Below are 27,554 nucleotides of genomic sequence, written 5' to 3' on the forward strand. Positions count from 1 at the left end.
CAAGTTTTCTATCCTAAGTTCTCTTCACAAAAAAAGCCTCTTTTATTACTATCTTGATTCAGTTTTAAAAAATGGCTCCATCTTTCCAATGGCTCCCCTTTGACACCAAATTCTGTAAAGAAATAGTTTTCCTCTTTAGAAGAAAAGCTGGTATCATTCACTTTATCAAAGGAGAAGGAAGTAGAAAAAAGACACATTGAATTAGCTTCTTTCTCCACTCACTAACTGGAAATACCATTGCCTTGGCTACAGGTGGGGAGGGAGGGAAAACATTCATACCTGTCTTGTTAGGGAGATCAAAACTATAATTAAGACCACATCACTTTTATTGGTATCATGCTGGCTTGCTTCTGGATTTAATGAGTAGTTCATTCCTGAGAAGACAAAGTACATAAGTATAACCCAAAGGTCCAACATGCCAATCACTTTTTCCTGTTGATAAGTCCCCTGAGGGGAAGGAGATACCTGCATCTCTTGAATTCCCCTGGCAACTTCTATGATGTAGTAAGCTGTACCTGCTCAATAAATGCTCCCAATAAGAATCACTCTGCAAGGCAAGGCCTTATTCCTCCTGTAGATCAAGCAATTTTTTTCATGAGATGTCCTTGTTGCATGGCTGGATATAGCTCTCTATCCCTCCAAGTTTGTTGTCATTAAGTATTTCCAATTTCAACAATCAGTTGCTTACTTAATACATCTTAAGGAAAAACTAGTCCCCCATAGTTTTGCACTGTAGTAACTAATTTTAAGATACTGTCAATATCATGTGAAGTTTTCCCACAATAATTTATCTATAAAATCACTCCTTTAGTTTATCAAGTGTCTGAGTTATAAAGTTGTTTTGTTTTTGTTTTTGGGTTTTTTTTGTTTGTTTGTTTTTGTTTTTTGTGCCAGTTAACACACTCCAACCACAGAGGGGCTAGAACAAATCCCCTGTGGATACAAAATGTGATTGGCCATGTCTAACTGGGAATGCTACTGCTTTTGTCCTGCTTATTAGCTTAGTCGATATCTGGCCAATTTTAATAGTAAAGATCTCAGGGATCAAATGAAATGCCCATTGTTAGGTATGCTACAACTGGTTTGATCAAGTCAGCATCCCTCCAATCAATCTGCTTCAAAGGTCAGGTGTTGTTACTATTGTCAAGGCAGCCAAATCATCATATTTCTCAACCCTACACAGACCCTACGCCAAGTCAGAAAACAAGACAAAGGTACAGAAAATCAGTAAGATTCCAGGAGTGTAAGTATAAAGAGAATAAGTTGACTTAGAACTTAAGTGGATTACTGGCCACTGTTCAGCACTGTTCAGCTACTTGGGACCCTGAGTCACTGCTAAAGGGGAAGTGGCGCCAATTTCCCACTGCAGCTGCAGCCAATGCTCCATTAGCAGGTGTATTCAACCCGCTGGTTTAGAAATCTCATTTGTTTCAATCTGTTCTACTGGCTGCTCTTAAGAACAGTACCATTTTTTCCTAAATCCAGATTCAAGTCAAATGAGATTGCCCATTCCAGTGACAGGAAATGGAAGATATAATTAATAATGCCTAGGAGTTATTAATTATTAAGGTGCAGTGATTCATGACTGTAATCCCAGTGACTCAGAAGGCTAAGGCAGAAGGACTGAGTTCAAAGTCAGCCTCAGCAACTTACTGAGACCCTAAGCAACTTATAGAGACCCTGTCTCTAAATAAATTTTAAGGGCTGGGAATGTGGCTCAGTGGTTAAGCACCCCTGGGTTCAATCTCCAGTACCAAAACACAAACAGAAACAAAAAAACTCCTTGTCCTCCCACTGTTGGATAACTTCTAGCCCTTCTCAGTAGTCTTGTCTCTTCATATTATTTGATTTTTATCTTTTAATGTACATGGATGAAAAAGCTTTAGATGATCATCTCATACCAGGTAATTTTCCTGATGATGAAACTGAGAGTGAGAGCCACTTAGTTGCATCTTATTCTCAAGTCAATTACATATTAAATTTGCTCAGTCAAGGTTGCCTTTGAAATTCCTTTAAGTCACCAAAGTACATGGTATACAGTCTTACACTGGCATTTACATGTCACAAAGACTCATATGCCACCATGTTTCAATTTTTAAAAATTGCTACTTTTCCCTTCAATGTCAGAATAGATCCCTATTTCTTTAGCTGAACATCAAATGAAGTATAGCTGTCCTCTGTATCCACAGGTTTTGCCTTAGTAGCTTTAATCATACTGGACTGAAAATATTTTTTAAAAATTGCATCAGTACTGAGCATATAGACTTTGTTCCCTGTCATTATTTACATAGCATTTACATTGTATTGTTATAAGTAATCTCAAGAACACAGGAGGATGTTATGGGTTATATGAGGATATTATACCATTGCATATAAGGAACTTGAGCATCTGCAGATTTTGGTGTCCATGGCAGTGAGGAGGGGGGCTAGAACAAATCCCCTGTGTATACCAAATGAATATAGCTGGCCATTTGCATGTGGGGACTACATTGTTTGAAAAAATATTTCTAAGAACAACCCACCATATTGCCAAGATGCTTAAACCATTAGAAGACAAAGGGAACCGAGACCCTGAGTACACTGGTAGCTTACCCTGGGGCTGCCCTCACTGAAGGAATGCTGAGCACATCTCAACTGTTTACATGGCACCTTTCTTTTGTCCCAGTTCTGAACAACTGTACATGTATGACAGTGTGACTCCACTTTCACACAGTCCTATCACTGAGGCAGTGATTCTACAGGCCCAGGACCCAGGTTTTGCAACACTCCACCCTGGGTGGGCACTTTCCACAAAATCTCCCTTTTCTCAGTTCTTTTTTCTTATCCAGTGCCTTGTACAACAAGCCACCCACCCATTAGGACTTTTGTACCTAACTGAATGTTGCAACCAAATTTAGGAAAAGTATAAGCTGAACATTTAAAATTTTAAGTGTCACATACTCCCTATAGGCAAGCCTCAAAATATTTTCCTTTCACTGCCCTGTTTCTTTCCATAAGGCAAGGCCCTAAAGTGGAGAAAAAGAATCCATTCATCTGCATAAGGAATGGCAATGCTACGTGCAAAACCCAGACTGGAAGTTTCAGAAGTCTCATTTGCTCCAGTATAGTATACAGTGTTCCTTCAAGAGGAATAGCTCAGAAAAAGCACTTAAATGTGGGAGACCTCAGCAGAAAAACAAACACCATTACAGTATCTAGGGCGTGAACTGCTCAGTGGAAATGAAAACATTACACATATACATACGAACTAATATGTACAGACAACTAGGAAAGCCACACAGCTTCTCTGTAGTTATACAGATGAAAACTGAATTAGAAAAATAAAATTGCTCCTTTAACTGAGCAGATAACTGCTTAATTCTGTAAAATACCAAATAAGAAAAGCCTACAGATGTCAAGTAGTAAGCTCAACTCATAGAATTCTGCCCTTTTTTGACAATTTTAAATGATTAATTTGGTTTTATTTTGCTGCCTAAATCTAAATCTTTCAAGTTTAATGTACTTATTAAGTTTCCAATATCAATCCTGAAGTTTTCTATTTCATAATAGTGGACCTTCATTCTTCAAGGCTGTAGTTAATTCTGATTATTCAAGATCAAATTGTGAGTGAGGCAATATGATTAAGGTGGATACTGTGAACTTTCATCAATATCTAACACCACAGAATAACACCACATTCTGCATGTTCATGCACTGGTTCCAAAAGTGATTGCAGAAATACAAAAATATCCTGACCAAAAGCAACATATTTGGACTAATATCTACTATTTATTGGACAATTTGCAAAGCACACCATATACATTATTTATTTCTCATGAAAATCCTATGAGGTAGGTATTACATCCAAATCTTACAGATTAATGCAGAGTTTCAGAAAGAATAAGCCATTTGCCCACTTCCCACTGCAAGGGAGAAGCCAAACCATAATTTGATCCTAATCTGTCTCACTGGAGGATGATCTTTACAGGGATAAAATTTATCATCATGTATGTTTTCAAAGAAAATCAGAATCACTTTATTTTGGAATCACATATAGGGTTGGTGTCATCACTAAAAAAAGTTGTCTCTAAGTAATCCTTCCAGTGTTTTGATTCTGCTAAAATGCCTTCAGAAAGGTATTACTGACAAAGCTACCCAACAAGCCCTCTGAAACAAAAAATGAAATGGATATTTACCTCTATAAGTGTAAATATAGTTTTAGGACTTATATCTTACAGCTGTATCCTGCAGAGGTATACATAATAACATTAGGTTTTATGTTATCAATGTAATAGAAAAGAACAATTTAAACAATCTTTAGTAACAGATTAATTATGGTTCATCCATTCAATAGAACTGTATACAGCCAAAAAAGAAGTAAGGCTTCTTGTTCCTTAAATGCTGATACAGAATGAGCTCCATTAAAGAAAAACAATTATGTATAGTTTGTTACCATTTGCATATAGACATGTTTAGGAACAGACTCTTCCTCAAAAGTAAACTGGGAATGTGTAACAGTGACTGCCCAAGGAAGAAGAGCTAAAAATAAAGAGGATAGGGATGAGACAGGTCCTGTATTTACATGAAATCACTTCTGTATCTTCACTCATTGGAAAAGTTACCTACTAAAATATTTTTAATTAAAAAAATTCAAACTAGTAATGGGGCACCTATAATCCCAGCTACTTGAGAAGTTGAGGCAGGAGGATCACAAATTCAAGACCAGCCTGGGCAAATTAGCAAGACCCTGTCTCAAAATAAAAGCTGGACATGGTGATGCATATCTGTATTCCTAGTGATTTAGAAGGTTGAAACAGGAGGCTCATAAGTTAAAGGTTGGCCTCAGCTATTTAGCAAGATCTGTCTTAAATTAAAAGGGCTGGGATATAGCTCAGTGGAAAGTGCTTCTGGGTTCAATCTTCAGTATCACAAAAAAAAAAAAAAAAAGAAAAGAAAAGAAAGAATAAAAAAGGGCTGGAGATGTACTTGTAGTGTGTTGGCCCTGCATGTGTGAAGTCCTGTGTTTGATCTCTAGTACTAGAAAAAAAAAATAAATAAATAAAAAAAAAGACTGGCCAGCATATTGATGTACCTGTTATCCCAGCATTCAGCGGGCTGAGGTGGGGAGATTGCTTGAGCCCTGGAGTTCAAGACTAGCCTAGGCAACAAGACTTCAATTAAAAAAAAAAAAATTATACGTGGAACTACATTTTTCTTAGGAGAAGCACTATGAAGTTATAATGTAAATATATCTTTTAATGTAAAAAGTCTTAACATTTCCTTTATCAACAATTTCACACTTACCCATGATAAAATGTCAAATGTACCTGTAATCCCAAGAATGATTCTTTTGAAGAAAAAGAGTAAGATCAAATACATCATTAAGGAAAAACATGCATGCTAAATAGACTGTGAATGTCATTAGAACAAAAACCATTGTTTTTCATATTTTTTAATTCCCCAGTTACTGATAAGATTCTTAGAATAGAGTGTCTCAGTTCATGAATAGCAAATTGATTTATTAGTTGAATTATCAACTATGGAGCTGCCTGACAACAGTAAAAATAAATGGATAATTCAACAGAAACTGGATTCTAGATATTAATTTTAATTACTTTGAAACAACAAAATTTAATAACAAATTAGTTTAACAAGCACCCATTATGACTGCAAAACTATGAAATTAGCATTATTTGTATCTGATCAGCTATACAAAAAACTCACTAATTTTTCTTTCGACAAAAGGTAGTAGAAATCCCAAACAACAGGGGAGAAGCGACTTTGCTAAACTAGCACCATAATTCCAGTCAGCTGGAAGGAAGGGCGGGGGAAGAGGCAAGGCTGTTGGACACATAAAGGGTAGTTCTTAACTTATGGCCCCACTTTTGCTCTGAGGCAACACTGGATCTATCAAAGAAGAAAATTGCTGTGGCTGGAGATGAAAAGATGAAAACAAAAGCTTTGGGATCAGATGGTACAGGAGGCCCCTCAGGGGCGGCAGAATCAGAGTATCCAGAACGTAGGGCTGGAGTGGGCATCAGGAACTAGGGGGTTTCTTCTTGGCTTCCAAATCCTTTTTAATCTCTTCAAGTTTTTTAGCCAAGTTTGGTATCTTTAAAAAGAAAAATGGTTATTGTAAGGATTATTGTATCTACCTAATCAATATTCTTTTACTTCTCTTTCTCCAAAGGTGGTTTTACAAGTTTTTATTTTCCTATGAAGGAGATCTGCTCAACAGCAGTATTTCTTAGCCTCATAACTACATACAAAAAATAGCAGAGGTTGTAAGTTAATGTTCTCTCTCTGAAAGCCAGACCCTGATTCTCCTTTTGAACACACACTTAGTCCCCTCAATCTGATGCCAAGTAAAAGTTGTATATGTAAATAATAAATGTGATAGAAAGCAGTAAAGCCCTTGTCTAGAAAGCCAGATGACTCAAATGAAGGTTGACAAAGTGAAAAACTTTACTACAAAACAAATCAGAAGTTAATATCTTTCTTTCGCTTGTCTTTTTAAAATGCCTCTGGTTTTCAACTTACCCATTTATAAAGCAAGGCTAATATGACTTCCCACTTCACCAAACTCTGTCCTTAAACATGTTACACTGCCCTGTTCCATCTCCAGAATTTTCAGTCATCTCTACTACTGGGTTAGGACTGAAAAGATTATCCAATCAATCTTTAAATTCTCACCTATCACATGATTTTCCATAGAACAAATTAATAATACTTGGGCTAGGGAGCACTACTTAGGATCATCCTGAGACCACCTAAACTGACGGGATTTTGCCTTCTTGTGGTAATGTGGAGGACAGATGTTTCTGTAAATTTAAAAAAAAAATTTTTTTTTTTCAAACAGTAGAAAAGCTTTCTATAAAATTCAGGATTTTCTCCTCAGACTTAAGATTTCATTTACCCAAAAGTGCACACTTTACCTCAACAAAGAAAAGACACTATGAAACATGAAGACAGCCACTTACGTCATAGTTCTGAGCCAGATACATTCCAACCACGTTGCCAAAAGTAAATCCAAGCTGAAAAAACAGAACAGGAAGAGTTACACTGCATACTGAGTCCTGTGCCAAGTGAGACCAAACCACGATACACAGATAAGATCCTTCTCAGGAGCTCAGGACAGGTAAAGAAGCTTGATGTCTAGCTTAGGATTGTTTAGCATGAGATGCACATTTTTCTTCTATAAAATAAACACAGATGTAACTTCCCTCAAAATGTTAAAGAGCATATGAAAGAAAGAATGGTAGCAATGAATAAATCTACTCTAAATTCTCTTTGTCCCCTCACAAATCCCATAAATACCAGAATATAAACTCTAGAAGCCCAAGCAGATTTTGTTGTTGAATGCTGCAATTTTTCAGTTGTGGATACTGCTATTCCTCTCTACATCAAATAAAAATTATTCAGTTGAATCACAGGATCTTAGAGAATGAAGGGACTCTCACATTTCAATCTCTTCATATTTCAAAAGAGGAAGTTAAGGTCCAGAGAGTAAAGTAACTTATCCAGGGTCATTCATAAGGAGCACAGGACATTAGCATTCAAAAGTACATAAGCGGGCTGAGGATGTGGCTCAAGCGGTAACACGCTCGCCTGGCATGCGCGGGGCGCTGGGTTCGATCCTCAGCACCTCATAAAAATAAAATAAAGATGTTGTGTCCACCAAAAATCGAAAAATAAATATTAAAAAAATTCTCTCTCAAAAAAAAAAAAAAAAATACATAAGCACTCAAAAGGTACAATATGTAATGACTAGGAAACTTTGACACACCACTGAGCTTATCAGCCCCCTGCCATGGTGAAGTCTGATGGGCAGAACACTTAGGCTAAGTGGGCAACAGGGATCCAACTCAGTGCTGAGAGAAACAGTCACAATTTTTGGAGAACTATAAACGTTTATCCCCTTGGGTAACTATCTTCCTTAACAAAAACTGTTTCATGAAAATCTAGAGTATTCCCTATATGCCAAAAGGGCCAAAGTTCATTAACTTAAAAAAAAAAATTTTTGTGGTGTTGGGGAATGAATCCAGGGCCATGTGCATGCAAGGCAAGCACTCTATCAACTGAGCCCCTTAGCTTCAAATTTTAATGATAATTGTTTTTTTCTCCTAGTAATTAAGAACCTCCATCTAAAGCTTAATTTCTAATTTCATAAATTCAAACTGGCATCCATTTTTTCATCATTTTGTTTAATCAATGTTGCTTTTGTCCAATCACAATAGAGAGGATAAAACAGAAAACCGAAGTGTGGCACTTAATGTATTATCAGCCATATGTGGTATGGTCTAACCTTATCTTCAAACTGGAAGTGCATACAGAAAAACAGAATACACCTGGGTCCTTACTATGCATAAGCATTCCCTGAGAGATGAGATCACAGAAAGAAGTGAAATGCTACCTTTCCAAGCTCTTCAGTAAATATTTTACTATCATACCCTCTCTGCAAGGATTTTGATATTTTAGAAATTTGAAAAAATATCTGCTTCTCAAAAACACACCAGAAACCATAAACAGTAGAACACTAGAGGCCCAGGGAAGGAGGAGTGAGATGAGGGAAATGGTATAGGGGATGAATGGGTAGAAAGAAGATGCTGGAGCTAACAGCCCAGGAAGAGGAGTGGAGACCAGCTCAGAGTAGTGAACAATAGAGGAATGGCATTTTCCAGCTCTGCAATTAGATCTTATTTGGCAGCAAAATCACATCTGACTTAAACAGATATATGACTATTTATAGTCTTTATCACATTTTAGTGTGAATAATTTTTTTGCTATAGAAATAGAAATCTTTATAAGATCCGCCCTCAACCCCACTGAAAAATGTTTAACAGCAAAATTTTTTAGTGAATTTGCTTACAAACTGCTATCCCAGACCCTTCTAAGTTATTGAAGTATCAAGTTATATGTAGCTTATTATTCTTCTATAATCAAAAAGTAACCTAATTTCCCAAATATATCTGGCCCCCCAAATTTTAAGAGATTGCAGATTCCTATATACCAAAATTAATTTCATAGTCAACCCTGCAAAAGGTTTACTTTGTCTCTAAGAGAATTTATATGATACACAGGAAGAAATACTACATAATGGCAATTATATAACAACAGTAGGCAGCACCCAGCACAGGATCTTGAATGGTACAGATGCTCCAACAACTAGAACAAGGTCTGCATTAAGAGGGAAAATGAATGATATAGTTAAGAAACCACCTGAAAGGAAAGGATGTATTATAAGTTGTGTCTTTAATAAGGCTCTAAATATGCTGAGGAAGTGTTAAAATTTAAATTGGCCAAAGAACTGGAAGGGGAACTGACAGTGGAGAAGCAAGACACAAGATGGGAATAAGGATATGACTAGAATAAAAGAAAAAGGCCTAGCTGGGTGCAGTGGCGCACGCCTGTAATCCCAGCGCCTGAGGAGGCTGAGGCAAGAGGATCAGGTTCAAAGCCAGCCTCAGCAACAGCAAGGCAGTAAGCAACTCAGTGAGACCCTGTCTCTAAATAAAATACAAAATAGGGCTGGGGATGTGGCTCAGTGGTTTAATGCCCTTGAATTCAATCCCTGGCACCCCCTGCTCCCCCCAAAAGAAAAAGGCCTGATTAGAAAAGAGGAATTGAGTAAGGAATGGAGAACAATATGCATGTAGAGCTCAGCAGGGCTAGTTGACAGACCTTAAAAAACAAGCAAAGGAGTTTCATTCCCATAATATGGTAGCCAGTGACTATCCTCCAACAGCAGAAATGGGATGAAAACCCAGCTTTGGAAGCATTCACCTCAAAAAAGCTAAGTACAGATTAATGTGGTAACATGAGAAAACAAGCAAACATGAATGAAGAATCCAGAAACAAACATTTACATTCATGGTCAAGTAATTTGCAACAGGGTATTAAGGCAATCAATGAGGAAAGAATAGTCTTTTCAAGAAATGGTGCTGAGACAACAGAATAAAAGTGGATCCCTACTTCACATCATACACAAAAATTAACTCAAAGACCTAATTACTATAAGAGCTAAAACTATAAAACGGGGAAAAAAAATGAAGTAAACTTTCACAACTTGGGGCTAGGCAATGGTTTTCTTAGTTATGATACCAAAAGCATAGAATGACAAAAGGAAAAATAGACACATTAGGCTTCATCAAAATTAAAAATATTTATGTTTCAAAGATTATCATTAAGAAAGAAAAAAGACAGGCTGGGGTGTAGTTCAATGGTAAAGGGCTTGCCTAGCATGCTTAAGGTCCTGGGTTTGATCCCCAGCATTGCAAAATACATAAACAAATAATAAAATAGATAAATGATTGGCTTTGAACATCAGAAAGAAAGGAAGGAAGGAGAGAGAAAACCCACAGAATAAGATAAAATATTTGCAAATCATATATCTGGGATACTTGTATTAAGACAGCAGAATAAAATAGATATTATTATTGCTGTATGTATATACGTGACTGCATGACCAATGTGATTCGGCAACCTGTACAGTCAGAAAAATGAGAAATTATACCCCATCTGATATGTCAAGATCATTGTACTGTCATATGTAACTAATTAAAACAAATGAAAAATAAATAAATAAATTTTTAAAAAAGAATAAAGAACTCTTACAATCAAATGGTAAAAATGACAAATAACTCAATTTAAAAATAGGCAATAGTTTTGAAAGGATTTCTCCAAAGAAAAAACAAAAAGACAGTAAGCACATAAAAGGATGCTCAACATCAATTACCACTGAGGGAATGCAAATCAAAACTATTGTGAACCCACTTGAATCAAAGTGTGGAATATGATATGTCAAGAAATTTGTAATGTTTTGAACAACCCACAATTAAAAAAAAAAAAAATGAAGTACCTTTCTTATATCTAGAAGTACTTATTGAGGTTCAAATAAAAAAAAAAAAAAAAACTATTGTGAGACACCAAGTCACACTCACTAGAATGGCTGTAGTCAAAAAAAATGAACAAATGTGGCTGAGAATTTGGAGAAATTGGAACTTTTAAAAAATGCTGTTGGGGATGTAAAACGATACAGTGACACTGGAAAACAGGCTAACAGTTCCTCAAAAAAGCTCAGCAGACAGTTAACATATATACAGCAATTCCATTTAAGAGCCTATATCTTGAGGTTAGGGCTGTGGCTCAGTGGTGGAGTACCTCACACTGGGTTCAATTCTCAGCACCATATAATAAAAAAAAATAAAATAAAGGTGGTGTGTTCATCTACAACTAAAATAAATAAATAAATAAATAAATAAGAGTGTACACCTAAGAGTCTTAAGTGAAACATACATACACACAAAGAAACTTGTGTATTCCTAGCAAGATTATTAATAGCCAAAAGGTAGAAAAAAACTTAAAATGTACATAAACAAGTGAAGTGATTAAAAAATGTGGTATATCCATAGGATGTAATATTATTTAGCCATGAAAAGGAATGGAGCACTGATTCATGCCATGATATAGATGAATCATGAAAACACTGTGAAAGGCAATCCAAAAAAACCCCACATATTGTATGATTCCATTTAAAGGACATACCCAGAATAGACAATTTCACAGAGACAGAAAATAAATTGATGGTTGCCCAGGGTTGGGGGGAGAGGGAAATGAGAAATGAATATTAGTATGTACAGGGTTTCTTTCTGAGGTTATGAGACATTAGGTATAAAATGAGATAGTGCTGATGTGTGTAGTCTGTGAACATATTAAAAAACACTGAATTTGCCAGGCATGGAGACAGTGGCATGCTCCTGTAATCCCAAGTGACTGGGGAGGCTGAAGCGGGAGGAACCCAAGTTTCTCTGCCAGCCTTAGCAACTTAGGGAGACTCTGTCTCAAAAAAACAAAAACAAAACAAAACAAAACCAGAATGGGGATTGGAGAATGTGGCTCAGCAGTAAAGCTCCCTGGATTCTATCCCCGATACAAAAATAAGCAAACAAACAAAACACTATGCATCTTAAATGGATGAATTGGATCTCAAAGCTGAAAAAGTTATTAAAATTTGGTAAAATAACGTCAGTCACTGGGATGAACCTAAAGAAATCAAAGACAATTTTGAGGCTTCCAGAATGGACAAATGTTTAAAAAGAATGGAAATGTCAGAAATGAAAAAGGGAGATAAACTGAATGAAAAAGTCAGATAATTGGCTCCGTATGAACACTCCATGAAAAATGTTTTCAGCATTTTTTGTTGTTGTTGTTTGGACATACAGGAGCAGATCAGTCACAATACTTTAACTATTAACGTAAAAAAAGCACAAACTCTTAAAAGAACAAAGCCAAATCCAAAGTAAACTGACTCTTGCTCAATTCCTTCCCCAATCAAAAAGTTGTTAGCAAATAAAGTTACAATATATTTTTGGAGTAGGCTCCTGGCAATAACTTACAGCGGTTGACAATAGCCCAAAGTATGTGACAAGTCTGAACTATGACTCATCAATTACATTTTCAAAAGTGACACGCCATTTAAGAAATCTAAAAATAATCTCATTTTACTTAGCAAATATAGCTTCAACTAGCATTCAAGAGGGTACCTAAAAATGATTCATGGCCCAAGGTAAGAAAGTCTACACTAAGAAGAAAGACAAAACAAAATTAAATATTACTAATAAAGTTGGTAATTTTATTTCTCAATTTCAGACTCAGCTAGAGAAGCAGTCAAAAGACTTCTACATTCTACGGAGGCACAAAACAAGTCACCATTTTTTTTTTGTGCCTTAGTTTTTAAACCTGATGCGGAGAACATTTTCAAATGAGTTTAACAATACTTCAAGTGATAATAAAACTCATTCTGTACATTAAAATGAAAATCTAAGGATATAATCTATATTCCTTGTACTAATGCCACAGAGAAGCACATTTTTAAGAGTAAGCTACATTTTATATTCAATAATTTTGCTTATAGAATAAAAAAAAGAAAGAATAAGGGGATAAAAACTGTTAAATCTTTAATTGCACCAGTAAATTAAATAGAGACATTCATGAAAAACCAGTTAACACTCTGGAAAAAGGTATACCATGTAGAACTGGTTTGACTGTTCTCAAAGAAGCTGAGGCAAATATTCAGTTGAATTATGACTGAGAGTAGTAATGAGGCAAAGGACAAAGACCTGCAATTAAATATAGCTGTCCCAATCCACAGGGGTCTGGTTCCTGGACCCCCTCAGCTACCAAATATGCAAATGCCCAAGACCCTTCTATAAAATGGCATGGTAACCTATACACATTCTCCTGTATACTTTAAATCATCTCCAGATTACTTATATTTTTAGATAGTCATTTTGCTGTATTATTTAGGAATAATGTCAAGGAAAAAATTTACATATTCAATACAAATGCAATTTTTTTTTTCAAATATTTCTGATCCACAGTTGAATCTGCAGAAGCAGCCCACTAATCTGGAGAGCCAATTTTAAACAAAATCAATCACGAAGTATTGGCCAAGTGCCTTGTACATACCCTTCCTAGGGCCTTTAGTAGCTGAGATTAACCGTCAGCATATTAGCTAAAATGAAGAGCCTAAAATAACCCTTCCAATTCAAACTATAATAAATTCTATATCAGCTAGCTAGTCTGAGAGTGGAATGAAAACTATCCACTCTGCAAAAGTAGTAGGGGGAACAGAGAGAACTTTTCCTAAATAAGCAACGAGACTAAATGGCTCAAAAAATTTTTTTTATTGACAGCTTATTACATGCAAGGTAACATTCTAATTCTTTTTTTTTTTTTTTTTTAATATTTATTTTTTAGTTTTCGGCGGACACAACATCTCCGTTCGTATGTGGTGCTGAGAATCCAACCCGGGCCGCACGCATGCCAAGTCGAGCGTGCTACCGCTTGAGCCACATCCCCAGCCCTCTAATTCTTTTTTTTTTCATGAGTTAACTCACATCTTTAATTGCACCAGTAAATTAAATAGAGACATTCATGAAAAACCAGTATCACTCTGGAAAAGGGTGTACCAGGTAGAACTGATATAACCTTACAAGCAGATATTAGCATTGTCCAGTTTCATGTTGGGAACACTGAGGCAGAGAGCAATTAAAAAACTTGCTCAAGATTATATAGCAGGAAAATAATATGAAGCATGAAGAAGCCAGGTGCCATGGTACACACCTGGAATTCCAGCTGCTAGGGAGGCCAAGGCAGGAGGATCACAAGTTCAAAACTAGTCTCAGCAACTCAGTGAGTCCCTAAGCAACTTAGTGAGACACTGTCTCAAAATTAAAAATAAAAAGATTAAAAATAAAAGTGCCCCTGGGTTCAATACCCAGTACCAATCACCACCACCACCCCCAAGAATGAAGAAAAGAAATAAATCAAAGACTATGTCAACATTTCAAATATGGGAGATATTTGAGAACAGAAAAATTAGGTGGGATAGGAATTGGAAGGAAGAGATAATGGATCTGGACATGAGTCTGAGATAGAGGCAGAAGTGAAAAGGTCAGCTGATTTGGTGGAGTCTGAGATAGAGGCAGACATGAGAAGGTCAGCTGATTTGATATCAGGGAACTGGATGGACTCAAGGTAGTTTTAGAAGCTGCCTGCAAACAGGTGAGATGTGATGGCATGAAAAGGAACCCATTCCCTATAAGTGAGTCTGTAGAGGATAAAGGAGGGTCAAGGACTAAGCCTTGAACAACACATAGTAACCAAGAACAGAGAAAAGCAGCCAGGAGAAATGAGAGCAGTTTCCCAAACTGGTGCAAGCAGATATGATACCTCAGCCCTGGGAAGAGCCAGCACTCAGAGATGGTCACCTTCATTCTGTGGGTTTTTCCATGAAAAAAATAATTTTTGCATGTTATAACATGAAAGAATATTGGAAAGTACCAAGATACGGGATCCAAAAGCCAACGAAGATCAAAGATGAGGTGATCTGAGTTGAAAGTACTGCTGCCCAAAAGCAGAAAAACAAATAACAACAGTAACAGTACCACAGTGGCATGCACAGAGCCACAGCAGTGATACCAATTAGGCTTTCCCTTAGAACAGCTTCCTTAAAATAATTTAGCTAAACTAGGAACAACTTGTAGAAATAGGGATTATGGACAAATACTTTAAGGAGAAAGGAATATATAAGCAACACAAGTGCACTGGAACTTCACTAAGTATTTACTATATTAACTTATTTTTTTTTTAAATATTTATTTATTTTTTTAGTTCTCGGCAGACACAACATCTTTGTTGGTATGTGGTGCTGAGGATCAAACCCGGGCCGCACGCATGCCAGACGAGCGCGCTACCACTTGAGCCACATCCCCAGCCCTATTAACTTATTTTTAATAAGTTATAACAAAACTATGATGAGGAAACAGAAGCATAGAAAATTTAAATAACCCACCCAAACTCCCACAGCTTGAGAATGATAAGAGGTAGGATTCAAACCCAAGCAGTCTGATTCTGGAGTCCAACCTCTTAAACACTAGGACGTGACAGCCATGTTTTACAGTTGAAATGACTGAAAACAAAGAGAAAGATTTGCCCAAGTTAACAAAGTTAGTAAATCATGTAAAAGAGGAGGACTCAGTGTGAAAAGCAATGCTATCCACTGTTTTCAACAAAAGCAACAGGTAGGAGAGAGGCCAGGAGGCAACAGAGTCTAGTTACTTAAGAGCTAGGAATTCAATCAATGGCTTCAGCATCTCTCCTTCAATGCTGAGAATTTTGAATTCTCAAATCAGAATCCATGTTTATACACATCACAAATAAACTCAATTCTGCTGCAAAAGCACTTAAAAAGTTAATTGTAACTGGCCAATGACCTCTCAGTTTATCAATGAGCAACTGATGTAGTGGGACAATCAATTATGTCATCATACACTTAGAGGTTGATACTGCTTTTAACTAAGTGCTTCCTACAAGCAGCTGCTAATTACTCCTAACTCCTAAGCTAACACTTAAGACACTATAGAAACTCCCACAGGCAAAGGAGTAGCCCTATTTAGCAGTTTGATCTAGGATTCTCTCTTGGTTAACTGGACTTAATAACCAATCGCTATCTTTCCAAAGTACATTTGAGAAATCAACTCATTCCCAGAGCAGCAGGGTTTCCACTGATCATCTAAAAGATACAGAATATCTGCCTCATTAGAAGTAGAGGTTGAGTTGGGCATAATGGCAACCACACCTGTAATTCCAGCTACACGGGATGCTGAAGCAGAGAGATGGCAAATTCCAGCTCAGCCAGGCGACTTAGCAAGACCTTGTCTCAATTAAAAAAAAAAAAAAGGGCTGGGGATGTAGCTCAGTGGTAGGTCACCCTTGAGTTTAATCACCAGGACCAAAATTATGATGTTAATGATGATAAAATAAGAGTGAGGACTGGGGATATAGCTCAGTTGGTAGAGGGCTTGCCTCGCATGCACAAGGCCCTTGGTTCAATCCCCAGCCCTACATAACAACAAGAACAACAACAATAATAAAAGGTTGAAAGCATCAAGTTTGGACGCACAACAGTTTAGTCAAAAACTTTCACTTGGAACTTTGGCAAGTCCTCAGGAACCGACCTTCACCAGAAAATGCATTTTTAACTCAAATAGCAGCCATGAGAAATAATCTGCTTACTCATGGTTATACTCATACCCCCACCCCGCCTAAAATAAAAACGGATTCTGGGAAAAATTACTTGTACAACAGTGTCTGACTTACTCCTCAAAGTCAGAAACTTATAAAAAGGTCGGGTGAGGCTGCCGAAGGCTCTCACTGACCTCGTGAGGTGGCGGCCAACCATCAGGCTCTAAGTCAGGATGGGGCCTGGGCCTTTGTCGGGGGACAGGAGCACATAAGAGGGGACGACTACAAAAAGTCACTAAGGACGTCTAATGACAAAGCTTGCAAGGGAGGATTACACAATGAGCGCCCTGAACTCCCCTCCAAGTTTTAAGACCTGGGATGCCTGCAGATGAACGCTGGCAAAGGATCTAGGGAGAGGCAGGAAAAAAACCCCACAGGCCTCCCCGAGAGGCGACCACAGGCACGGGGCTGCGGGGACGGTCCCGCGCCCAAAGCCCAAGGGCCACCGCTGGCGTGGCCGGATCCCGAGGCGACCCTGAGCTGCGGGTCCCGCTCCTCGGCAGCTCCACTCACCAGGAACTGGAGCATGCTGTCGGCCGAGAACACAAGGAGGGACAGAAACCCGGCTACAGCTCCACTGGCCGGTCGGAGCCTGCCTGCCCGGGCGCGAGGGCGGAAACCACCGTCTGCTTCCGGGCCACGCCACGCCCCCGGAAGCGTCTCGAGGCGCCCCCTAGCGGAGCATCCCAGGCTCGCCGCCAGAACAAGACCACTTTGAACTTCCGCTTTTGTAAACTTGCCCAGATGCCCAGGTATCTGTGTTCATCCAAGCACACCAAAGATTCTGATCACAGCCAGGTTTAGGGCACCGTGGCTCACAAGACGGGATGAAGAAGCGCGTCCCATCCCTGGATGCGCAGCTCAATGGCCTGGGAACCCTTCCCAACATTTACCCAAACCCCACGTGGATTCTGAGGTACTAGGGAGGAATTTTCAAAAGCTCCACTAGTGCAACCTATCTGAGGACTCAAGATCGAGGTTAGGTGCTTAAGTAGTTAAGATGGAGACATATGGGTGCTAGCACAGCAATGAGTCCAAGTCCTGATTTCTTTGCACTATCTGGCAGCCAAGGGCAACTAACACTTCTAAATTTCAGTTTCCGCCTGTATAAATGCAATTCACATCAGCTACCTGGTAGAACTGAGATCAAGAAAGGGGATCAATATAGACAAAAATACCCCTTAACACACACACTCACAGTGAACCCACCCTTCTCTGCCTGCTCTCAGTACTCCAAATCGACCTAATCTATATTAAGTAGAACTGATTATAAATAATAAAACCCTCAAAGTCATACAAGCTTAAACTAAACAGGAATGCATTATACAGATCTGATGGACAACAATGCAGTATTAGGAATTTAAATATTTTCTCTACATTTCTGTTTTTCTCCATACCTCTGACTCATTGCTTCTTTCTGACAAACCAACAGAAGAAAAATCTTTATGATCTCAGATTGGAGGAAAAAATAATTTAAAACGAAAACAGTAATGTACACTATAAAATCAGTCAACAGACTGAAGGCAAATATCTGCAAAAAAAAAACTTAAAAAATTAAAGCCATTCTCAATGTATAATCACTCCCTACACAGAAAATGGGGGGGAAGCATATTAGGGAAAAAAATGGCGAATAATACACAAATATGCAAATCAATTGAGATACTTAACTGTTTTACACTCATCAGATTCGTTAAAATTAAATGTACAACTGGAAGTATTATCCATGGTGTAGTCACACAGATAGGGGTACAATGAGGCAACCACCAAGAAAAAAATTATAATGTCTGATGAAAGGAAAGCTCTTAACCTTTAATGCAAGATTTTCACTTCTAATTATATACTCTGTATAAGCCTTCTTTTTTAAAAATATATTTTTTTAGTTATAGGTGGACACAGTATCTTCCTAGCCCTATATAAGCCTTCTTAAGAGTCTGTCTCATCCAGAGAGACACATATGATGATAGTCATTGTAGTTTGCAAAATTTTGGAAACCTAAATGTCTGCAGATCCACTGTTAGTACAAGGCATAAGTAGTGTACTTGTATAATAGGATACTGTAACTATTCAATAATCATAATAAACAAACTTGAGAAATTATCAAAAACAATGTTGAATGAAAAAAATTTGCAAATTACTCCACACGGTATTGACACACATAAAAACATTACCAACTTGCAAAACAATACTATTTAATGCCTATGAATATACCCATATGGAGTGGAAGTATAAAACATATGGATAGGATTAACGATGAGTTCTTTTTTTTTTTTTTTTTTTTGAGAGAGAGAGAGAGAATTTTTTAATATTTATTCTTTAGTTTTTCGGTGGACACAACATCGTTATTTGTATGTGGTGCTGAGGATCTGACCCAGCGCTGCGCGGATGCCAGGCGAGCGCACTACCGCTTGAGCCACATCCCCAGCCCCAACGATCAGTTCTTGAGAGGGAAGTAGGACAGTGGGATCAGGGATTTCACAGAGGCTTCAATGATATCTACCATATTTCTTTTCACAAAAAACAAGACCTGAGGAAAAAAATGAGTAATAAATTGGGTGTATGATGTAAGCCTAAGTATCTTGATGCTTATTATATTGATTATATTATTTATATGATTGAACCTAATTTTTAAATAAAATACTCGAATTAAGACAATGGTTGTTAAGTTTTCAAAGTTATCACCCACAGATTACTTATTACAACGGGAAAGAAATAACCTGTATAATGGAGATATGTGTTAAACACCATCTTGACCAAGAGATCAAACTTAATATCATGAGTCTGTTATGAATCTCCTGATATCTTGTTTTTTTTTTGTTTTTTTTTTTTGCTAAGGCTGGCTTTGAACTCACGATCTTCCTGCCTCAGCCTCCTGAGCCACTGGGATTACAGGCATGCACAGGGCTCTGATATGATGTATTTAAGGCACAGTTATAAGATCACCTATACAGTTGGATTCTTACTGAAAATGTTTAACCTGAATCTAATCAAAAGAAGTGTGGAAGCTTTTTCAAAATTGCTTAAGTACTTTACCACCTTCCCCACCAAAAGGGTAAGGAACTGTTTAAGAATAAAATGACTGACTATAATGTATAATTCTTGATCAGATCCTAGGTCCAATGAAAGTTCTAAAGTACATTTTTTGATCAATTGAGAAAATTTTGATATGGACATACTATTAGAAAATATTTTTTTATCAAATGTCTTAAATGTGATAATTGTAGTTCAGAAGAAAATATTGTTCTTGTTAAAATATTTAGGGATAGTGTCATGATTACAAGTTAAGGAAAAAATTAGATACATATGTATAAACACAAACACATACTCATAAAGATATGCAAATTATTGAGAATTTGAATCTAGGTAAAAAGTATTTGGTTTTTAGTTTTCTTCCAACTATTCTAATTCAAAAATTTTTAAGAGTTGGGAAAACAATAGACAAATATTTGGAACAGGCTAGAATGTGTATAGTTCAAATAAGACATGTTAATTTGCATGTCATCCATTTGTCAAAACTATAGTGATAACGACTAGGAAGAGAGTACACTTGTTTCCCAACACCAACAAACTAATGAACTCAATAAAAATGAATTAAAATCGTACATCAATTTAGTATTTTTGAGGATTAGATGAACCTTTGCTTGAAATGCTAACTTTAAAAAAAAAAAGTATCTAACCCTGGTTTCCTCCCCTTTGCTTGGCTGAATGGCCAGGCTGTACCCAACACCCTTTGCCCTAGGTAACAAAGCCCAAGCAGGTTGCTGCTTGTCAGAAAAAAAGCATTTCTGGTCAGCACCACAATAAAGCTACAGTCCTTCCTCCAACTCCCTCACACTTCTCCAGTGCCCCAACTTCTGATCGACAATCAGCTACATTTTTGGAAGAAATAAGAAAACAAGATAATGGTGTTTAGTAAACCCACAATTTCAATTCCATATTTAGCAAATATCTAGTATGGAAGGGTTCACAGGTTTATAAAGTGCTTAGTTTCCATGCACAGCTTTGCTGCTCATTCAGGAAGTGAGCCTGTGTTCCAAATAAAAGATTATTACTATATGCAGGCTGGGGTGTAGCTTAGTGGCAGAACACTTGCCTAGCTTGTGTGAGGCCCTAGGTTCATCCCCGTCCAAAAAAAAAAAAAGTATGTGTTTTTATCTGAGCAGTGGAGCAACAGACATGAGGAGAGTTATTTTGGATCCACTCATTTCATTCATTTACCTCCCACTAAGATTTCTATTAACTATTGTCCAGCTAAAGACTATTGTTTATAACTAGTGGGCAATAAATCAACTTCAGAATATAACAATAATCAAGCCTTTAAAAAAATACTTAAGTCATGGAAATTTTATTAGATTTAAAAAAGAAAACACCACAACACCATAGAACTAAGTATTAATTTTCTGTTTCTACATGAATCAAGACTTATTCCCCTCTTAGTAGTCTCTCCCATATATTAGGTTAAAATAATTGCTGGTTGGAAAGGAAAAAATGTTCCCTCAGATGACACAGTCACTTGAATATAACTGGGAAATAGTGGTGATTATATAATTTTTTTTAATCCTAGAGATACCCATTATATTAATGAGAAATATTGAAAGATGATTGAGAAATGTCACAATTATTTGTAAGGAACAAATGCAAATTAACATACTGTCATTTTATGTGCTGAAAAGGAAAAAAGGGTAAAACCTAATTTTAGGAGAGAGATGACTTTTTGAGCATTTCTATAATATGCTTTCAGGTATTGCAGACTATTCAATAACAAAGGATGGCAAGAGCTCTTTATCCATGGAGTAACCATGAATATCATAAAATTATAATGTAAGTACAATGAGCAAAAAAAGTTAGGGTTCCCAGACTATGCCTTTATTTTAATGTTCAGAATGTCTTTAGGGGCAAACTACTAATGTGGAAATTTGTTAGATTTTCAGTAATGTTGATCATGTCCTAGTTAAAATTTCAAAAGAGTGACCATACATTTGCTTTGTTTTTTTAAAAAAGATTTATTTTTTTTTACAAGTGAGGATGAAATGAGGCAAAGAGTTTACAGAAAAAAATGTCCATATATAAAGAAAGAAATAGCAAAATATTTTTTGGTCATAATTTAGAAACAAACTATAAAAAGAAGACAGTGTTTCCCAATTTATCTCTTCCACTGAAGAGCAAAAGAACAGGCTCAGTTCCTTGATATCCTCAGTAGGCCACGGATACGTCTGACAAGAGCCTGTATGAAACTATAACGAGATCGAACTTTTGAATATAATCCTTCAATGTCCAGGAGTTTCTTTTGTAGTGATTCTCCGAAAGCGTTGATGGCATCAGCCTGAAGCTAGAGGTAATACAGATAACACTGTATTATTAAAATTGTTGTCTCAAATATTTCTTTCATTCTATGTCTTTAAATTTAAAATATTTCCATTTTGCAATGTAGTCTTACCAGGGTAAAATATGCTTGGATTTTTGTAATGTGGTACCAAATTAAATAGACATTCACAGTTTCTACCTTGGAATTTCTTGGTATGAGCCTAGTGATTTTTTTGCCTTACCTTTCTTGTATAAATGTGTAAATTTTAAGATGTTTAAATAATAACAACCATTCATGTTGATGTACTGACATACACATAAAAAGAACTGCAAAAGAGCCATACAAGAAATAACTATAGTTAAGAGTGGTTTCTTCTGGGGAAAGAAAGAAAAAATGCAGGTGGGAAAGAAGGTTTTACTTTCTACTTTATTTTGTAATTTTTAAAAAATATCAATGGGGTATAGTTAGACCTAGTATATACTTTAGAATTCATATTTATTTAGAATACATATGTAATCTCAGAAGTATCTTTCTGATGTTTATTGCCTTCACTTTTGCATTAAAATCACAGCACCCAGTGAGACTATCCTATACTTCTTCCCTTAGCTTTGTAACAGATGACTCTAAATGGAACCGTACCAGTCAGCCATTCAACATGTTTTTATTAATAAACATCTTCTAGGACTGGGGATTCAGCTCAGTGGTAGAGTGAGTGCTTGCCTTGTATGCACAAGGCCTTGGGGTCAATCCCCAGCACCAAAATAAATAAATAGATAAATACATAAACAAACAAACATCTTCTGGAGGATCTATTCTTTGCCTAATTCTGCACATGGTCTCACTTAGTACTAACTTCCCTACACAAGCCTGGCCAAAAAAACAAGCTTCTTTCACTTAGGAATGAATGCAGTCAGGCCTAGGATGAGAGTATGCTACCCAGGACATCTCTGCAGGCTGCTATAACTGCACCTCTCTTTTCTGATAAGGCTCAACCTTTCAGCTTTAAGAAAGGCAGCAGCAAGGAGGAATGAGAAGAGTAGAGGCTTATCAAATCATGGCCAAGGGCATTCAGATGCCCACTGGAAGATCTAATTGCAACACTTTGTCCCTAATATCACATCCTAATACAGTTTGTTAGAATCAAGACTTTGGTATTAATTTAATATGAGGTTTTCATTTCAATTGTTTTTCATTTTTTCCAATCAAGAGATTACTAAGAGCATAATGCTACCTGTTATTGATAGACTACTATAGTAGAATTTTTAATGGTTATAATCTCACCATTATTTTCTAAAAAATTAAGTGCTAAGAGAGACTGTGTCTAAAAATTCTACAAAGCTAATCAAAAGATAGGATTTCCACACTGCTATGGTTCCCCCAAAGGTCCATGTGTTAAAGGCTTGGTCCCCACAGTAATGGGAGGTGATAGAATCTTTAGGAGGTGGGGCCTAGTGAGAGGTTCTTGGGTCACCAGAGGGCACGCTTGAAGAGTGACTATGGCCTTTCACTTTCTCTCTGGCCATGAGATAAACACCTTGCTCTACCTGCCACTCAGCATGCACACTGTAGACCCAAAGCACTGGATTTGCCCAGTCTTGGGCTGGAGCCTCCAAAACTGTGAGCCACAATAAATCCTCTTCCTTTACAAGATATCTCAATTACTTATAGCTAACACACAGTCACAATGCCTACTGATTACTCAGCAGTTAACATATTCCTGGTACCCCACTGGGAACTTCACATACAAAAAACCTCATTTAATTCTGACAAGACCTTCCAAGGTTGAATTATCATTCCCAGTACTTAGATAAAGAAGGAGAGGCTAGGAAGTTAGGTTGCTACAAGCCACACAGGTATTAATGAGCCAAGCCAGAATTCAAATCAGGTCTGTAATATGCAACTCTGAAAATTATAATCTTTATTGACTTACAGGGCTTTCCCTTTTCCTTTAATAAAGAGGAAAAAATAAATAAGCATATGAGACTAGAACCTTACCTGGTCTATATCATGTTGGTTTACTACAGTCAACCCACTTTTAAAATCCAGATTGGTTTCTGAGGAAAAGGAATCTAGAGATAAAAGACATAGTCAAGATATCTTCGTAAGTACAGATCTACTAGTGATCTACATGCTAAAAGTGAACAATGCAGGTCAAGAATGAAACTCCTGCAGCCATGGAAGCTATTTCACTGACTCAAGCCAGGGTTCTCAAGATTTTCTTGTTTCTTCCCACCTGAGAGTCACTCAAAGTGGCTCCCTCTAGCAATCACTAAGAATTCCAGCCTAGTGGATGACCCATTTCTGTTCTTCTGGAAAACTATCTGTGATCAAAGGACTCTAGAGCTAAGTCAGCCCTTAACATCAAGAAACTAAAGAACAATTGACAAGAAGACCCTAAAATATTGTTATGCTCACCGTAATTTCCCATGGACAGAAAGTAATATACAAAAAATAGCTACATCTATGACTAAGTAGATCTCAATTACCCAATTCACTCTTAGACACCTGGAACATAGCAACAAATTTCACTTTATGTATAATTTACCAATAAAAATAAGTATAAATAAATAAACAAAAATAGTTGGCAAGGGGTTGATTTGAATCCAGGAGTCTGACACGAGACTAACATAATGAGGCTTTGTTTTAAAAAAAAGTCACTAGTTACAAGGCACTAATGTGCATAATTTTCAAAATAAAGTTTACCTTGTAGTCTTCTGTTTTTAAATAAGGTTCTGGAGGCAAATAAGGAATCTTGAGAATCCGTGGGTGTGCAATGTAACAAATAGTACTCCAGATGGCGCCAAAGAATAAATAAGCAGGTCTCTATGATAACTGAGCTCATATTAAAGGACAATAATCTCATTATACTATTTTACTAGCCAGTTTCTGAGGAGGGGTAAAGGAGAGACTGTACTCACATAATGATGCATCTATAACCTCAGTCTAGCACACAGGTAAGGTTCCAGTGAGGTAAGAGAAAGCACCATGGGGTGCTGAAAGGAAGAAGGGGAGGTGGCAGGGTGCTGTATTCCCTGTCTTAAGTCCTTACCTCCTTCCCAGAGAGAAAGTCTGCATATATTATTAGCTACCCTAAAAGAAAAAAAATTTATAATTTGGAAATATATTGGGCATTTACTGGAGAAAATTAACAATAATTCTGTCCCCTTCCACTGGGTTTTTGTGGCCAAATAATGTGAGAATAAGTACACAGTTCCTCCATTTAAAGGTCACCACTCAAGTCGATGACTTCATAAAGGATACAAGAACAAAGGGAAAGCAGCTTAGCTCGATTGTTGATCAACTTCACCAAACGCCTTCTCGCTAGAACATATTTCTGGGCAGTGGAGATTTTATCAACACCAGCAGGCATCACAGACTGGCACAACTAAGAAAAAGAAATAAATGTAGCATAAAAGTGACATAAATTGTAACAAATTTAACAAAAATCTACTATAAGAAGGTCACTGTGATAAGTGCTGTGAAAAACACTCAGATTTAAAAATCCTTGCAGACAAAAAGTTCATTATCTACAAATAAGAGCCAAAGAAGCAGTCAGATTCATAAATGAATGTTCACCTGCTGCCCTTTGAGAAAAATCTGACCTAGAAAAAGACTTTCCAACCTGCTAAAGGGCCCAACAACCCTGAATTTCCTGTCACCTTGAAACAAAACAAAAGTTCTTCAAGCAGTAGGTGAAACAATGCCAGGGAGAATTTAACAGCTGTCAGGTATCTTCTGAAGAAAAATAAATATACTCTTCTAGGGCACAGTAAACATATGATCATTAACTAAAATCTCCCTGAGCACTTCTAATTTGGCATACACATTAGCACAGTGGTTCAATTTAATATTCTGACATTGGGTTTGACAGAAGGTGTACTGAAGAGGGGCTGGTGGAATGCACACGCCACTATATTTCTGGATACATCCCGCATCTGCACAATCAAGCAAACACAGATCAAACTCATTTAAAAACAATAAATAAACTACATCTATTCTAAGCATATAGATTTTTTCCTTGTTACTATTCCCTAAACAATACAGTATAACAATAATTTATATGGCATTTATATTGTATTAGGCATTCAGTAACCAAAGAAGACTTAAAGCCTACAGGAGGATGAGCATTAAGTTATATACAGGGGCTGGGGATATAGCTCAGCTGGTAGAGTGCTTGCCTTGTATGTACAGGCCCTGGGTTCAATTCCCAGCACCATTAAAAAAAAAAAAAGTTATATACAGATAGATGCTATGCTGTTTTACATAAGGGACTTGAGCTCCTAGGAGTATGGCATCCGCAGGGGGTCCTGGAATTCACAGCCCGAGGGACAACTCTTTTAGCATTGCCAACAAACTATACAACAAAGAGGAAGGACTATCAGATATAAATTACATAGTTTCAGGAATAGCCTAAAGCTAGTAAGTCTGCCTCACCCATTGTCTTTGGGCAAGTTATCCTAGTCTTCTGTGCCTAAGTTTCCTCACAGACAAATGGTAGTAGCACCAAGACCTGCCTTTGTATTCAGCTAGAACATGTAGCTCACAACTGACTCAATAAATGTTCCCTGTGATTATCAGAAGAGTGACAAAAGGGAGTAAGCTTTAACCAATCACACGAATGACATAGAATTTTTGTCACTGAAGTCTGGTGTAAACCAGGACTGGCAAAATAGCTCAATATCCAGGCTGCCATGGAGCACCAAGATACTTCAGCAGGACCTAAGAATTGGCCAAGAGGTGTCCTAGAGCTCGGCTGTGCCAAATAGAAAATAAAGCAAACTAGTTAGGGTGCAAACCCAGTAACTTGGTATCTTCAGGTACAGAAAGGAAAAGAGAATGATTCTGGGTCACTGAGAAAGCGGTGAAGTCTCATGTGCTATCCCATTTGTTTGAAAAATTCACTAAAGGATACTAAGGATGCTGAAAACAGAGACATTTACCTAAGTTTTGTGATAGTCAAGCCAAAGTGACTCTATTTTATTTAGTAACTCCATTTTGTAAAACAACCATGCCAAGTAGAAGGGTCATGACCAGGGCAAGATGTTCTTTTCCTTTTGCTATAGAAACCTTTAAGAACATGGGACTACCTAATGGGGCATTGTTTCTGTAACTAGGGTAACAGGGCTCTGTTTCTGTAACTGGGGTGGCTGGGCTAATTGTGATTGGCTAAGCGTCCCGCTGCCTGACTCTCTGTACTCTCCTGCTTCTGTAACCTGACTTGCTTGCATTGGCGGGACCCCCAAACATCCCTTTTGCGGTTTTCAGGCTTAAAAGGAGCGCCCTTGCAATTGTTCAGGGCTGATCAGGGGAACAACTTTATGTTATGGTCAGTCACCACCAATATGCTTCAATAAAGGCTTGATTCGATTATACGTGAGTGGTCTGGAAGTCAATTTATGAAACCCCGGGACGCTGCTTTAACTACAACAGTTTTACCACCAAAATATCTGTAACATAAACACCAGTGTCTGCATAGATTTTAGAGTGGAAATTACCCAAAACTCATTAATTAAAGGCCAGCTTTCTATTTGCTTCAACAGAAGCTACTTGACTAGTGGGTTTTTGCTGTTGTTTTTACTTATAGATGAACACTATTTATTTGTTTGTTTATACCAGGGATTGAGCCACATCCTCAACCTTTTTTTGTATTCTATTTAGAGACAAGATCTCACTGAGTTGCTTAGCG

General features: G+C 37.2%; 2 protein-coding genes across 3 annotated transcripts in view; both read right to left on the bottom strand.

Annotated features, from left to right (window-relative positions):
- Window positions 1–3,748: 3,748 nt before the first annotated feature.
- On the bottom strand, window positions 3,749–18,291 carry Stmp1 (short transmembrane mitochondrial protein 1). The gene is made up of 4 exons (XM_015493897.2): window positions 18,235–18,291; window positions 17,080–17,322; window positions 6,960–7,013; window positions 3,749–6,091 (listed from the first exon to the last, which is right to left on the bottom strand). Exons 1-4 carry the CDS (start codon window positions 18,289–18,291, stop codon window positions 6,017–6,019), a joined length of 429 nt encoding a protein of 142 aa, XP_015349383.1. The 3' UTR covers window positions 3,749–6,016.
- A 3,255-nt stretch (window positions 18,292–21,546) lies between these two features.
- Window positions 21,547–27,554, bottom strand: part of Nup205 (nucleoporin 205) — a 68,931-nt gene continuing 62,923 nt past the window's right edge. For both annotated transcript variants that reach the window (XM_015493800.2, XM_048786904.1), the window contains exons 40-43: window positions 25,130–25,253; window positions 24,572–24,700; window positions 23,864–23,937; window positions 21,547–21,892 (exon numbers count right to left, since the gene is read on the bottom strand). In XM_015493800.2, coding sequence (XP_015349286.1) covers window positions 21,740–21,892; window positions 23,864–23,937; window positions 24,572–24,700; window positions 25,130–25,253 — 480 coding nt within the window. In that variant the 3' untranslated portion in view covers window positions 21,547–21,739. The remainder of the gene's footprint in view (window positions 21,893–23,863; window positions 23,938–24,571; window positions 24,701–25,129; window positions 25,254–27,554) is intronic.

The sequence above is a fragment of the Marmota marmota genome, unplaced genomic scaffold (assembly GCF_001458135.2).
Source record: "Marmota marmota marmota unplaced genomic scaffold, marMar, whole genome shotgun sequence".
In the NCBI taxonomy this organism is placed as follows: domain Eukaryota; kingdom Metazoa; phylum Chordata; class Mammalia; order Rodentia; family Sciuridae; genus Marmota; species Marmota marmota.

Bases quoted from the DNA above. Each gene is read 5' to 3' on its own strand.
- Stmp1 (XM_015493897.2), bottom strand. From the start codon at position 18,291: ATGGATAATACTTCCAGTTGTACATTTAATTTTAACGAATCTGATGAG. The intron at 17,323-18,234 runs GTTAAGTATCTC...GGATGAACACAG, and splicing joins AATCTGATGAGTGTAAAACA to ATACCTGGGCATCTGGGCAA. The intron at 6,092-6,959 runs GTAAGTGGCTGT...TTCTTTTTAAAG, and splicing joins ATCTGGCTCAGAACTATGAC to ATACCAAACTTGGCTAAAAA.